At 53.0% G+C, this 13836-nt stretch overlaps 1 protein-coding gene across 5 annotated transcripts in view; it reads right to left on the bottom strand.

Moving 5' to 3' along the window:
• sirt5 (sirtuin 5) overlaps nt 1-13836 on the bottom strand; it is a 91483-nt gene that overhangs the window by 77341 nt on the left and 306 nt on the right. For all 5 annotated transcript variants that reach the window (XM_072560792.1, XM_072560797.1, XM_072560795.1 and 2 more), the window contains exon 2: nt 10354-10483. In XM_072560792.1, the coding sequence (XP_072416893.1) occupies nt 10354-10465 (112 nt within the window). In that variant the 5' untranslated portion in view covers nt 10466-10483. The remainder of the gene's footprint in view (nt 1-10353; nt 10484-13836) is intronic.

Raw genomic sequence — 13836 nt, 5'->3', positions numbered from 1 at the left:
GATAAACCAACTGAAATAACATCTCAAGTCATAACAGTGACAGAATTCTACTCTTGCTTCACAATAATTATAACTAACCTCAATATACAATTTTGCAGGTATTACATTTGAGAAGCCTTGCATTTAGATAGTGCCTTTCATGATCCAAAATAATTTAAATTAAAACGGTGATGGAAAAGCACAGCAGTTCAGGCAGCATCCGAGGAGCAGTTAAATGGACGTTTCGGGCAAAAGCCCTTCATCAGGAATACAGGCTGCCTGAACTGCTGTGCTTTTCCAGCACCACTCTAATCTAAACTCTGGTTTCCAGCATCTGCAGCCATTGTTTTTACCTGATCTAAAATAATCCCAAAACACTTCATACAGCCAATTAAATACTTTTCAAAAGCTTAACCAATCATTTGGATCACAGGGCTCAGAATGAACTAGTAATATAATCTCTTAGCAACTAGTCAACTGTATATTGTCAGGAGTTAGAACATACCAAAGTACAACTTCAGAGTGTCTGCACTTCTAATTTAGAGCCACACTTAAGAATCAGTGCTACCCTGTTTTAGCCCCATCACTGAAGACACATTGCCGTCCAGCTTGGATGGGGGAGAAGCAATGAATTTATCCATAAATATTTGTTCATCACATGCAACACATTATGGACTGTGGTCGTGCAGTGGTAGTCAACATCATACAGCACAAGCCCGTCGACTCACCACGTCTATGCTGACCAATAAACACCAAACTACATTAATCCCATTTACCTTCACTCAGTCTACAGGTCTGGAATTTTAACTGCTCATCCAGATGCTTCTTAAATGGTGCAAGAGTATCTGCCTCCACCGTCCTCTGAAGCAGCACATTCTGTACTTCCATCACCCTCTGGACGAAAATCTTTCTTTCTCAGATCTCCTCTAAACCTTTTACTCCTCACCTTCAACTTATGAACTCTGGCCACAATTTACCCTATCTATGCCTCTCACATTTGTATACCTCAATCAGATCCACCTCCTCGGCTTCCTCTGCTCTAAGGAAAACAAACTCAGCCTATCCAGTCTCTCTCCATAACTGACTTTTCATCCCAGGAACATCCTGGTGAATCTTTTCTGCACTTGCTCCAGTGCAATCACATCCTCGCAATGTGTGGCAACCAGAACTGCACACAGCAGTGCATCTGTGGCAATGTTTATAAAGTTTTAACAAAACTTCCTTGCTTTTACATTGTATGCCCTGGCTAATGAAGGCAAGCATTCCTACTCCACCACCCTGTCCACCTGTGCTGACATCTTCAGGCATCTATAGTCTTGAATACCAATGTCTCTGTTCCTCAGTACCCCCTAGAAACCTCAATTTATTTTGTATGTCCTTCCCTTATTAAACCTCTCAAAATGCATCTCTCACACTTATCAGAATTAAATTCCATCTGCCATTGTTCTGCCCATTATCAGATAGTAGCCTGAGACCAACCTCCTCAATACCATCATCTCTGACAGGGGAGACCATGGTTCGAGTCCCGCCTGGTCCAGCGTTGTATAATACCATCGCTGAACAGATTAATTAGTAGATGTCTAAATGCAATCTATTTACACATTTTTAGAGATAGTGGGAATTGTCAAAGCAGGATCGTCAAAAGTTAGGATGATCAGTAATCATTCAGCAGAGATTTAAACCAACTTTTAAAAGAACCAGATACATAAACACAACTAGTTCTAAAATCTACTATAAATCACTCATATAGGATGGTGGAAACAGATTCAATGGTGGTTTTCAAAAGGGAATTTAATGCTTGAAATAAAAAACTGCAAGACTGTAGTGAAACAGGAGATTTGGACTGATCAGATAAGTCCAAATGGCTTCCTGTGTTCTAAGATTCTGAGATAAATACCATACTGAAGCCCTTCACAGACGAGGACGACAAGACATAAAGCAGAAGTAATCAAAACTTTGACTGTGAAGACACGTTTAAAGAGAATTTCAACAGCAGGGAGAAAGATATCAAAGCATAGACTAGAGTATAAAGGGCCTTGATGACTGAAGGGTGTGGATGATGATGATGTGGCTTTACAAAGATTATTTTATCCAGGGTTTTGTTTTAAAAAAAGAGAGTGTAAACGCAGAGGCTCTGAACTGGCTGCTGGAGATGGCCTAAGTAAACAACTTGGGAGGCCTTTAGGTTGGAACAATGGAAGCAGCTTGAATGGGAGTAGCCAGTTCTCACAGACCAAGCTTTCTAGTTTTTTTTTATAGCTTTAGCAGTTAAAAGCAGTTGGGGTTCCAGAAGAGTTGGAAGCTTCAGTGAAAGATTCCTAGCTGCTTTCTCTGACATCACTCCTGATGTTGTTTCTATCTGAATTTACCTTTTTGCCGAGGAGTGTATTTATGGGATATCATCATATTGGAACAGTTAATTAGTTTATAGAAACATAAAATTATGAAGGAAATAGGTAAGATAGAAGCAGAGACGATGTTTCCACTGGCAGGTGACACTGGAACAAGAGGGCAGAGCTTCACATTAAAGGAAGCAGACTTAGGACTGAATTAAGGATGAACTTCTTCACTCAAAGGGTTGTGAATATGTGGGATGTCTGCCCAGTGAAGTAGTTGAGGCTTCCTCATTGAACGTTTTTAAAGTTTGTAAGTTTTCTTGCTGAGATGGCAGGTTTGTTTTCAGACGTTTCATCACCATGTTAGGTAACATCATCAGTGGGCCTCTGGTGAAGCACTGGGGTTCTGTCCCATTTTCTATTTGTGTGTCTTGGTCGGTTAAGGTTACGGTGGGCGATACCATTTCCAGTTCTTTTTCTCAGAGCTTGGTAAATGGAGTCTAAATTGATGTGTTTATTGACGCAATTCTGGTTTGAATGCTAGGCCTCTAGGAATTCCTGTACGTGCCTCTGTTTAGCCTGCCCTAGGATGGATGTGCTGTCCCACTTGAAGTGGTGTCCTTCGTCAGCTGATGTAAGGAGACTAGTAATAGTGACAGACAGAATGGCTGCAGAATGCCAGAAAATGACTAAAGACGCCCACAACTGACTCTACAAATATATAATCAGGAAATTTCATGCCAAAAAAACTTTATACACCAATGCAACAGACCATGAATGGACAAGCACACAAGAACAAGCCATCAGTATCAAACAACAGCAGGCCAAAGAAAAAGAAAAAACCTTATCCCTACAAGAAAACCTGGACAAGCTCACACAAAAGAACACAGACAATTCAGAAGCTTGGATTAAAAATCAATCAGACCGACCACTAACTGACATGGAAAAAGCTGTCCTGGTAAGAGGGATGAACTACAACTACAGAGGCGCAGACAAAAAGACGTTCTTAGCAGAAATGGACTCATGGAAGACAATGGACTCATGGAAGACAATGGACTCATGGAAGAAACCCAGCAGGCTATCTGACAGACTAACACTAAGAATGAAGGAAACACCCTCAACACACAGGAAGGGAAAGCCCTGGAAGGAATCAGAAAAGGCAGAAACACTGTAGCCCTATGGGCAGACAAAGGGCGCATGACCATCAGAACAGAATACAGTACATTGAAAACTGCTCACCGATACCGATACTTACCAACAGGTGGCGATCAACCCAACTCCACAGCTGGAAAACCATATCACAACTAAATTGAAGAAGCCAGGCCAAATTAACAAGTCACATGTCCAAAAAATCAAACCTAATGGATCCAACACACCCCGCTTCTATGGATTACCTAAGGTACACAAACCAGGGGCTCTCCTCAGACCCATAGTCTCATTCCCTGGCACACCGACATACAGACTAGCAAAGGAACTTCACCGTAAACTGAAATACCTAGTAGAAGACTCGTGCCACTCCATCCACTCCACCCAAGAATTCCTGAACAGCAAAGACACCAAAATAGAAGAGGATGAAATAATGGCCTCCTTTGACGTGACAGCCCTATTCACATCAATTAACATCAACCTAGCCAAAGAAACACTCAGCGCACCACTAGACGAACCGAGGACAGAAACACCAGACAGTACCCACTCCATCAGCATCTTCAACCTAGCAGACTTCAATACCCACTCCACCTTCAATGAAAGACCAACAAACAAATCGACGGAACACCTATGGGATCACCAATACCAACTAGATACTTAATACTGAAGCAATCATCCCAACACCCACAACCCTGTCCGACGCCTCCGTCCGATGCCTCCCCCCGACGCCCCCGTCCGACGCCTCCCCTCAACGACCCCATCCAACGCCTCCCCCCGACCCCGTCCCATGCCAGCGCCCCGACCTCGTCCCACGCCTCCCCTGCCCCCGACCCCGTCCGACGCCTCCACAGCCCCCCGACGCCGTCCGCACCCCTAACCCCGTCCGACGCCTCCCCTGCCCCCCGACCCCGTACGCACCCCTCCCCTGCCCCCCGACCCCGTCCGCACTCCTAACCCCGTCCGCACCCTCCCCTGACCCCCGACCCCGTCCGCACCCCTAACCCCGTCCGACACCTCCCCTGCTCCCCCCCGACCCCGTCCGCCCCGTGACCCCGTTCAACGCCTCCCCTGCTCCCCCCGACCCCGTCTGACCCCGCCCGACGCCTCCCCTGCTCCCCCCCGACCCCGTCCGGCCCCGTGACCCCGTTCGACGCCTCCCTTGCCCCCCCCGACCCCGTGACCCCGTTCGACGCCTCCCCTGCTCCCCCCGACCCCGTCCGCCCCGTGATCCCGCCCGACGCCTCCCCTGCTCCCCCCCGACCCCGTCCGGCCCCGTGACCCCGTTCGACGCCTCCCTTGCCCCCCCCGACCCCGTGACCCCGTTCGACGCCTCCCCTGCTCCCCCCGACCCCGTCCGCCCCGTGATCCCGTCCGACGCCACCCCTGCTCCCCCCCGACCCCGTCCGCCCCGTGACCCCGTTCAACGCCTCCCCTGCTCCCCCCGACGCCTTCCCTGCTCCCCGACCCCGTCCGGCCCTCTGACCCCGCCCGACGCCTCCCTGCTCCCCCCGACCCCGTGACCCCGTTCGACGCCTCCCCTGCTCCCCCCGACCCGTGACCCCGTTCGACGCCTCCCTTGCCCCCCCCGACCCCGTCCGCCCCGTGACCCCGTTCGACGCCTCCCTGCTCCCCCCGACCCCGTCCGCCCCGTGACCCCGTTCGACGCCTCCCCTGCTCCCCCCGACCCCGTCCGCCCCGTGACCCCGTTCGACGCCTCCCCTGCTCCCCCCGACCCCGTCCGCCCCGTGACCCCGTTCGACGCCTCCCCTGTTCCCCCCGACCCCGTCCGCCACCCCCGACCCCGTCCCCGTCCGACGCCTCCCCTGCTCCCCCCCGACGCCTCCCCTGCTCCCCCCCGACGCCTCCCCTGCTCCCCCCCGACCCCGTCCGACGCCTCCCCTGCTCCCCCCCGACGCCTCCCCTGCTCCCCCCCGACCCCGTCCGACGCCTCCCCTGCTCCCCCCCGACCCCGTCTGCCCCGTTCAACGCCTCCCTTGCCCCCCCCCCGTCCCCGTGACCCCGTTCGACGCCTCCCCTGCCCCCCCAGCCCCGTCCGCCCCCCCCCGACCGACGCCTCCCCTGCCCCCCCGACCCCGTCCGCACCCCTAACCCCGTCCGACGCTTCCCCTGCCCCCCCCGACCCCTTCCGACGCCCCCCCCGACCCCTTCCGACGCCCCCCCCGACCCCTTCCGACGCCCCCCCCGACGTCCCCCCCTGACCCCGTCCGACGCCGTCCACACCCCTGACCCCGTCCGACCCCATCCGCCCCCCCTAACCCCGTCCGACGCCTCCCCTGTCCGCCCGACCCCCCAACCCTGTCCTACACCTCTCCGTCCGCCCCCCCCCCAACCCTGTCCTACACCTCTCCGTCCGCCCCCCCCCCCAACCCTGTCCGATGCCTCCCCCCGCCCACTGCTGCCCCCCCAAATGTCCAGCACTGCCCCTGCTCATCCCCTCTCCGGGGCAGCCAGACTGGACACCAACAATAAGACTACTGTGTGGGCTAAGTGTGCAGCGCGCGCGCACACAAATTTTTACTGCAACATTTTGTTATGTTCCACCTCTGCCCTGTATAGGACAATGTTGGAGAGATTATCTGGGGAAGGATGGTGCTTTAGGGTATATCCCACTGTAGAACTCCAGAGAAAGTGTGGGAAGAGAGAGAGGGCGTGAGGTCACTCATTTGGAGACTGTGCCTGTTCAATCACTGTAAACAAAAGATGAGATCACTGTTGGAAACACTGTTGTACCTCAACAGCTACAAATCTTCTCAAAAATAGTGAATATTTTTAAAGCTGAGATAGATAATATTTTGCGCAGTAAAAGAATTAAGGGTTATGGTGAGAGGATAAGTGAGTGAAGCTCAGGCCACAAAAAGATCAGCGGCATGGGTTCAAAGGGCCAGATGGCCTATTCCTGCTCCTGGTTCTTCTGTTCTTATCTACACTGCCTATTATTTGGTTAAGTTTTCCAGTAATCAAGTTGTTCTAAGCTCCTTTTTTTGTTTATATTTTAACTATGGTGTTTAAATAAATGGTGTTCTATTTGTCATCTGACCAGTCACACCACATCTGGAGCATACACTTCACAACTACCTTTAAAATAGGAAAAGGTTGGGGTGTAGGCTACCTTAAAATGCTTTGAGGGGTCTGGCCTAGTCCATAACGTGTGGACTGGGTAGCTGACACATACATGAACATGTGTGCAGGACTTAAGCACATCAGGGTTCTGAGGGGAGGCAAGGCAGCAGAGACAAGTGGAGTTCGGTCTCATTAGTTAGACAGAAGAAACATTTTAAAAAGCAATAGTGGAGTTCCTCCAGTGTCGTATTGAGACATTGGCAGGGAGATCTGGGTAAACAGGAGTTCAAGATGGAAGGTAGTAGACAATGTAGAAACAATATACAACAAAGTAAATTCTTTCTGAGAAGAAGTCAAAAGAGAGATGATGATGTTGCAGCATATAAGGAAATAGTCTTGGTAATGGGGTGATACTTGAAACCCGAAGTTCAATATTGGATTATACAACACAAAAAGGAATAAAATGCTTTCTAATGTCACTTGATTAAATACATTATTTTGCAGTTTTGATTCTGGCTAAAAGTCACAGTACACATTAAATTGTTACATTATCAAAAGTGGAATACACAAGTCTAAATAATGTTAGAGAAGAAAAGGACAAATGAAATAAAAATTTGGAATAATTTCTGACAACCCTTCTGCCCTCTTAGCAATCAAAATAAGTCGATATAAAATTATTTGGGGCTTTTATGGTTCAGTGGTGGTATCCCAATTATTCCAGTGGTAGAAAGTTCTGAAGAACAATAACTGGACCCAAAACATTCACTGATTTCTCTCCACAGATGCTGTCAAACCTGACATTTTTCAGCAATTTCTGTTTTTGTAATACTGAAAACCAGTTAGATGTATTTTGTGCTCAGTTGTTAGACTAACAAGTTTCCCTGCTGTCTCATTAAAAAAAGCATATCCGCTTGCACATGTCCATACTTTGGTATAACTTTAAGCATAAAATAAGCAGAAACATAAATCAGTTCATAGGCTGTTGCATGCTGTTTTGGAACAATGCCTGCCTATGTTCCTTCAGCTTGATTGCATTTCTGCTGTTGACCCAGACTATTGTACTCTTGTCTAGTCTGCAGAAGCTTTTACAAACATTCCTCTTCTAAACATACTGAACATTGCTCGAAAGGTGAAACAATCTTCTAACTATCTCCATAAAGCAACAGCAAGCATTAATACAAGGCAGTATACTGCAAGTAAAGCCAATTTAAGCATTGCTGTCTTCTGATTCAGTCAGGTAAAAGCAACTAGGTAATTTATTTTTAAATGTCTTGCTACTCAAACTGCTCCAATAACTATTCATTAATCAACTTAGTTAACAAGCAGTTTTCCAAACACTAACAAACAAATTATCTCCTGTTCAAATGAACTGATCCCATTTGGTTGTAATGCCATAAACATCAAAATACACTTTCCCAAACTACCCTGAGTCTTATGATCCTGAGACAAAATAGTGCTATAAAAAAAAGAACAAATGGACGGAGAATTTGGAATCATTTTTGACAACTCCTCAGCCCTCTTAGCAATCAAAATATTTTCATATCAAATTAGTTGGGGCTCTTGTAACACAGTGGTAGCAAGTTCCACATTCTCACTAAATACCATATTGGGTAAAGAAATTTCTCCTGAATTGCTTACTGAATTTATTAGTAAAGCTCATATTTATAATCCTTCGACTTGGCCTAGTTCCTCCATGTACTCCCAAATGGTAACATTGCCTTGTCTACCCTATTGAGCCATTTCATCATTTTAATGACTTTATAAATCACGTGTAACCTTTCCTTTTCTACAGAAAAAGATCGCCAGCCGATTCAAAATCTTATACAATAAGTATATCCCTTGACTTCTGATTGTGAGGCAACTTCCATACCTGCCAAGAAGAGTCCCAACTTGTATTTGAAGGAAGTTAGTAAGTCAATGTTAACTGTATGATCTAGCAACCTGTTTAACAAACTCAGTTTTGTAGGAATAAGCAGAGCTGCCCAACATCCAAACTGCCCTTACATAAGTTGGAAGGTTGAACCCGTAGTCTTTTGTGATATAGTCAGTTGAAATGAAAGCTCTACACGTGCACAGTCTATTGCCTTTGCTATTTTAAAAACCTTAATTAAATCATGATACTCTTTACTATAGCATCTTATCACCTTACTCTGAACTCTTTTCAAAGTCTATATAGTCCAAACATATGAGCAACTCAATTACATGAAATAATTGTTTGACTTTTACAATTGGGACTCTTGGTGTTCCTGAAATATTAATATCATGACCTCGATCTTTGTGTATAAGCCACAACTTCAAATTCTGCAGACGATACTAAACTTTGAAGCATTGTGAATAGTGAAGGAGATCGAGCAGAGCTTCAAAAGGACATCGGTTGAGTTTTCACGCAGAGAAACATGAAATGATTCCGTTTGGAAGAAAGCAGAGAAAAAGCAGAGAAAACCAATGTTTTTGGAGCAGCATAAACTGGAGCTGCATGTTGACACCATGTGGAATTCCAGACAAACTGACTTACGGGAATTGGCTAGGAAATTGAATTTTTTGATTGGCAATTCTATTCCATCTGGGATGCTACCAAAGAATATGTTAAAGTGGGAGAATTCAAAGATTTCCTGCTCATTTAAATTTAACAGTTACCCAGGAAAGGATAGAGGATTCAAGTTCCTATTCTAACCGCCAGATATCTATTACTGTTGCCCCCACAGCATATCACTGACCCCTAATCATCCCCAAACGACCCCCGGCCAGAAAGCTTCTCAACCCAACCCCATCTACTCCCCCTAAATTCCTGCCCCAGAGCTGAAGTCAGCAAACTGACTAAACATTCCCAGAACAGACACTTTCAACATTTAAATCTCTGAACATGGCACCATGACTTCTGCAAAAGGAGATGGGGATTCCACACCAGTTCACTTTGCTGTTGGATGTTTGGACAGGTTTGTAACAAGACGTCCCTTTCCAGGAAATTCCAGCATGGAAAATATCTAAAGCAAAGTAAGTAAATTTTATTCTAATTAGAGATCAAAATAAAGCAACTATTTCAGAATATTTGACTCAATGTAAAACAAAGGGTGCAATTGTAAGAGCAGAAAGAACTGGGTGATTGTGTGTAGAACTCATTGAAGGTGGCAAAAAAGGTTGACAATGTAGTTACTAAACCATTCAAGGCATTCTTATGAGAAATAAGAGCAATGAGCTTATGTTGAACTTGTCCAAGACATTCATTCAGCCTCCACTGCAGCACTGTTTTCAGTTCCAGGAAAGATGTGAAAACACTGGAAACAGTGCAGAAAGTGTTACCAAGAGTGGTTCCAGAGATGAGGAATTTTAGGCATGAAGACAGAATCAAGAAGTTGGGTCTGTTTTTGTTGAAGAGAAGGGTGAAATGAGATGTCATGGAAGTATTAAAAAATACAAAGGGGTTGGACACCTGAACAGACAGGTAAACTGTTTTCACACATGGAACAATCAAGTGAAAAAAATTATTTAATGTCAAAAACAAAGGAAGCACAAGGTAAAATCCTGAGTAGTTAAGGTCTGGAATGCCCTGCCTGAATGCACAGTGCTCGTTAAACCAAGGCATTCAAAAGTGAATTAGATTATCAAATGAAAGGAATAATCTGCAGGATTACAGCGAGATGGTAAGGGAATGCCACAAGATGAGATGTTCCTTCAGAGAGCCAGTGCAGATCCAATGGCCTGAACTGCCTCCTCCTACGGTGTTAACAACTGTGTTTCTACTGGACCTTTTGAGGCACAGCTTTACATGATTTTTACCCACCCCGACTATTGCGTCCACAAAGAAACCCACCTGAACTTGGACGGCTGGTTTCAATCTGAGTCATCTGCAATTTCGGAGGCCGTTTAAAACAATTTCCCACCTGCGAAACAAGCTTCCTGGCAGTGAACTGAAGAAGAATCATTGCAGTGACAGGCTAGTGCTGAAACAAGAGGCATGACAAGAGGCATGAAAACATTAAAAAAAAAACAATGAAATCAGTAAACTGAATAAACCTTAAGTGACTCAGTTACAGCCAGCAGCTCAGTAGAGACACAAACCAGGGTGATATCACTGTGGCCAGGAATGGTGGGGTACGGGGTGGAGCTGAAAGTACAGGAGACAAGGGCAGAGATCCCTGGATGGGGTTAAAGTTATTCCTGACCTCTGTGTGTGTTCAAAGCGGGTGTGTTTTAAAGGTCTCCCCCCACCTCCCCCCTCTCCTCTCCCTTCTCTCTCCCCTCCCCCCTCTTCTCTCCCTTCTCTCTCTCCTCTCCCCCCTCCCCCCCTTCTCTCTCCCTTCTCTCTCTCCTCTCCCCCCTCCCCCCCTTCTCTCTCCCCTCTCCCCCCTCCCCCCCTTCTCTCTCCCTTCTCCCCCCTCCCCCCCTTCTCTCTCCCTTCTCTCTCTCCTCCCCCCCTTCTCTCTCCCTTCTCTCTCTCCTCTCCCCCCTCCCCCCCTTCTCTCTCCCCTCTCCCCCCTCCCCCCCTTCTCTCTCCCTTCTCCCCCCTCCCCCCCCTTCTCTCTCCCTTCTCCCCCCTCCCCCCCTTCTCTCTCCCCCCCTCCCCCCCCTCCCCCCCTTCTCTCTCCCCCCTCCCCCCCCTCCCCCCCTTCTCTCTCCCCCCTCCCCCCCCTCCCCCCCTTCTCTCTCCCCCCTCCCCCCCCCTCCCCCCCTTCTCTCTCCCCCCTCCCCCCCCTCCCCCCCTTCTCTCTCCCCCCTCCCCCCCCCCCCCTTCTCTCTCCCCCCTCCCCCCCCTCCCCCCCTTCTCTCTCCCCCCTCCCCCCCTTCTCTCTCTCCCCCCTCCCCCCCTTCTCTCTCTCCCCCCTCCCCCCCTTCTCTCTCCCCCCTCCCCCCCCTTCTCTCCCCCCCCTCCCCTCCCCCCCTTCTCTCTCCCCCCTCCCCCCCTTCTCTCTCCCCCCTCCCCCCCCCCCTTCTCTCTCCCCCCTCCCCCCCCTTCTCTCTCCCCCCTCCCCCCCCCCTTCTCTCTCCCCCCCTCCCCCCGCTTCTCTCTCCCCCCCCTCCCCCCCTTCTCTCTCCCCCCTCCCCCCCCTCCCCCCCTTCTCTCTCCCCCTCCCCCCCCCTTCTCTCTCCCCCTCCCCCCCCCTTCTCTCTCCCCCTCCCCCCCCCTTCTCTCTCCCCCCTCCCCCCCCCTTCTCTCTCCCCCCTCCCCCCCCCTTCTCTCTCCCCCCTCCCCCCCCTTCTCTCTCCCCCTCCCCCCCCCCTTCTCTCTCCCCCCTCCCCCCCCCTTCTCTCTCCCCCCTCCCCCCCCCCTTCTCTCTCCCCCCTCCCCCCCCCTTCTCTCTCCCCCTCCCCCCCCCTTCTCTCTCCCCCTCCCCCCCCTTCTCTCTCCCCCCTCCCCCCCCCTTCTCTCTCCCCCCTCCCCCCCCCTTCTCTCTCTCCCCTCCCCCCCCCCTTCTCTCTCTCCCCTCCCCCCCCCCTTCTCTCTCTCCCTCCCCCCATCTCTCCCCCCTCCCCCCCCCTTCTCTCTCCCCCTCCCCCCCCTTCTCTCTCCCCCCTCCCCCCTCCCCCCATCTCTCTCCCCCCCTCCCCCCCCCTTCTCTCTCCCCCCTCCCCCCCCCTTCTCTCTCCCCCCTCCCCCCCCCTTCTCTCTCCCCCCTCCCCCCCTCCCCCCATCTCTCTCCCCCCTCCCCCCTCCCCCCATCTCTCTCCCCCCTCCCCCCTTCTCTCTCCCCCCTCCCCGCCCTTCTCTCTCCCCCCTCCCCCCCTCCCCCCCATCTCTCTCCCCCCTCCCCCCTTCTCTCTCCCCCCTCCCCCCCTTCTCTCTCCCCCCACCCCCCCTCCCCCCCCATCTCTCTCCCCCCTCCCCCCTTCTCTCTCCCCCCACCCCCCCTCCCCCTTCTCTCCCCCCCCCCCCCCCCTCCCCCCCCCCCTCCCCCCCCCCCCCCACCCCCCCCCCCTCCCCCCCCACCCCCCCCTCCCCCCCCCCCCCCCCCCTCCCCCCCCCCCCCCCCCCCACCCCCCCCCCCCCCCCCCCCCCCTCCCCCCCCCCCCCCCCCCCCCCCCCCCCCCCCCCTCCCCCCCCCCCCCCCCTCCCCCCTTCTCTCTCCCCCCCCCTCCCCCCCTTCTCTCTCTCCCCCCTCCCCCCCTTCTCTCTCCCCCCTCCCCCCCTCCCCCCCATCTCTCTCCCCCCTCCCCCCCCCTTCTCTCTCCCCCCTCCCCCCCCTCTCTCTCCCCCCTCCCCCCCTTCTCTCTCCCCCTCCCCCCCCCTTCTCTCTCCCCCCCTCCCCCCCCTTCTCTCTCCCCCCTCCCCCCCCTTCTCTCTCCCCCCTCCCCCCCCTTCTCTCTCCCCCCTCCCCCCCCTTCTCTCTCCCCCCTCCCCCCCCCTTCTCTCTCCCCCCCTTCTCTCTCCCCCCTCCCCCCGCTTCTCTCTCCCCCCCTCCCCCCCTTCTCTCTCCCCCCTCCCCCCCCTTCTCTCTCCCCCCCCTCCCCCCCTTCTCTCTCCCCCCCCTCCCCCCCTTCTCTCTCCCCCCCCTCCCCCCCTTCTCTCTCCCCCCCCTCCCCCCCTTCTCTCTCCCCCCCCTCCCCCCCTTCTCTCTCCCCCCCCTCCCCCCCTTCTCTCTCCCCCCCCTCCCCCCCTTCTCTCTCCCCCCCCTCCCCCCCTTCTCTCTCCCCCCCCTCCCCCCCTTCTCTCTCCCCCCCCTCCCCCCCCCTCTCTCTCCCCCCTCCCCCCCCCTCCCCCCCCTTCTCTCTCCCCCCTCCCCCCCCTTCTCTCTCCCCCCTCCCCCCCCCCTTCTCTCTCCCCCCTCCCCCCCATCTCTCTCCCCCCTTCCTCCCCCTTCTCTCTCCCCCCTCCCCCCCTTCTCTCTCCCCCCTCCCCCCCTTCTCTCTCCCCCCCTCCCCCCCCTCCCCCCCCTTCCCCCCCTCCCCCCCTTCTCTCTCCCCCCTCCCCCCCCTTCTCTCTCCCCCCTCCCCCCCTTCTCTCTCCCCCCTCCCCCCCCTTCTCTCTCCCCCCCTCCCCCCCTTCTCTCTCTCCCCCTCCCCCCCTTCTCTCTCCCCCCTCCCCCCCCTTCTCTCTCCCCCCTCCCCCCCTTCTCTCTCCCCCCCTCCCCCCCCTTCTCTCTCCCCCCCTCCCCCCCCCTTCTCTCTCCCCCCTCCCCCCCCTCTCTCCCCCCCTCCCCCCCCTCCCTCTCCCCCCTCCCCCCCCTCCCTCTCCCCCCTCCCCCCCCTCCCTCTCCCCCCTCCCCCCCTCCCTCTCCCCCCTCCCCCCCTCCCTCTCCCCCCTCCCCCCCCCTCCTCTCCCCCCTCCCCCCTCCCCCCCTCCCTCTCCCCCCTCCCC

The sequence above is a fragment of the Chiloscyllium punctatum genome, chromosome 41, assembly GCF_047496795.1.
Source record: "Chiloscyllium punctatum isolate Juve2018m chromosome 41, sChiPun1.3, whole genome shotgun sequence".
Lineage (NCBI taxonomy): Eukaryota > Metazoa > Chordata > Chondrichthyes > Orectolobiformes > Hemiscylliidae > Chiloscyllium > Chiloscyllium punctatum.
Note: the sequence above shows the minus strand (reverse complement) of the source record. Positions and strands in the feature narration are given on the sequence as shown.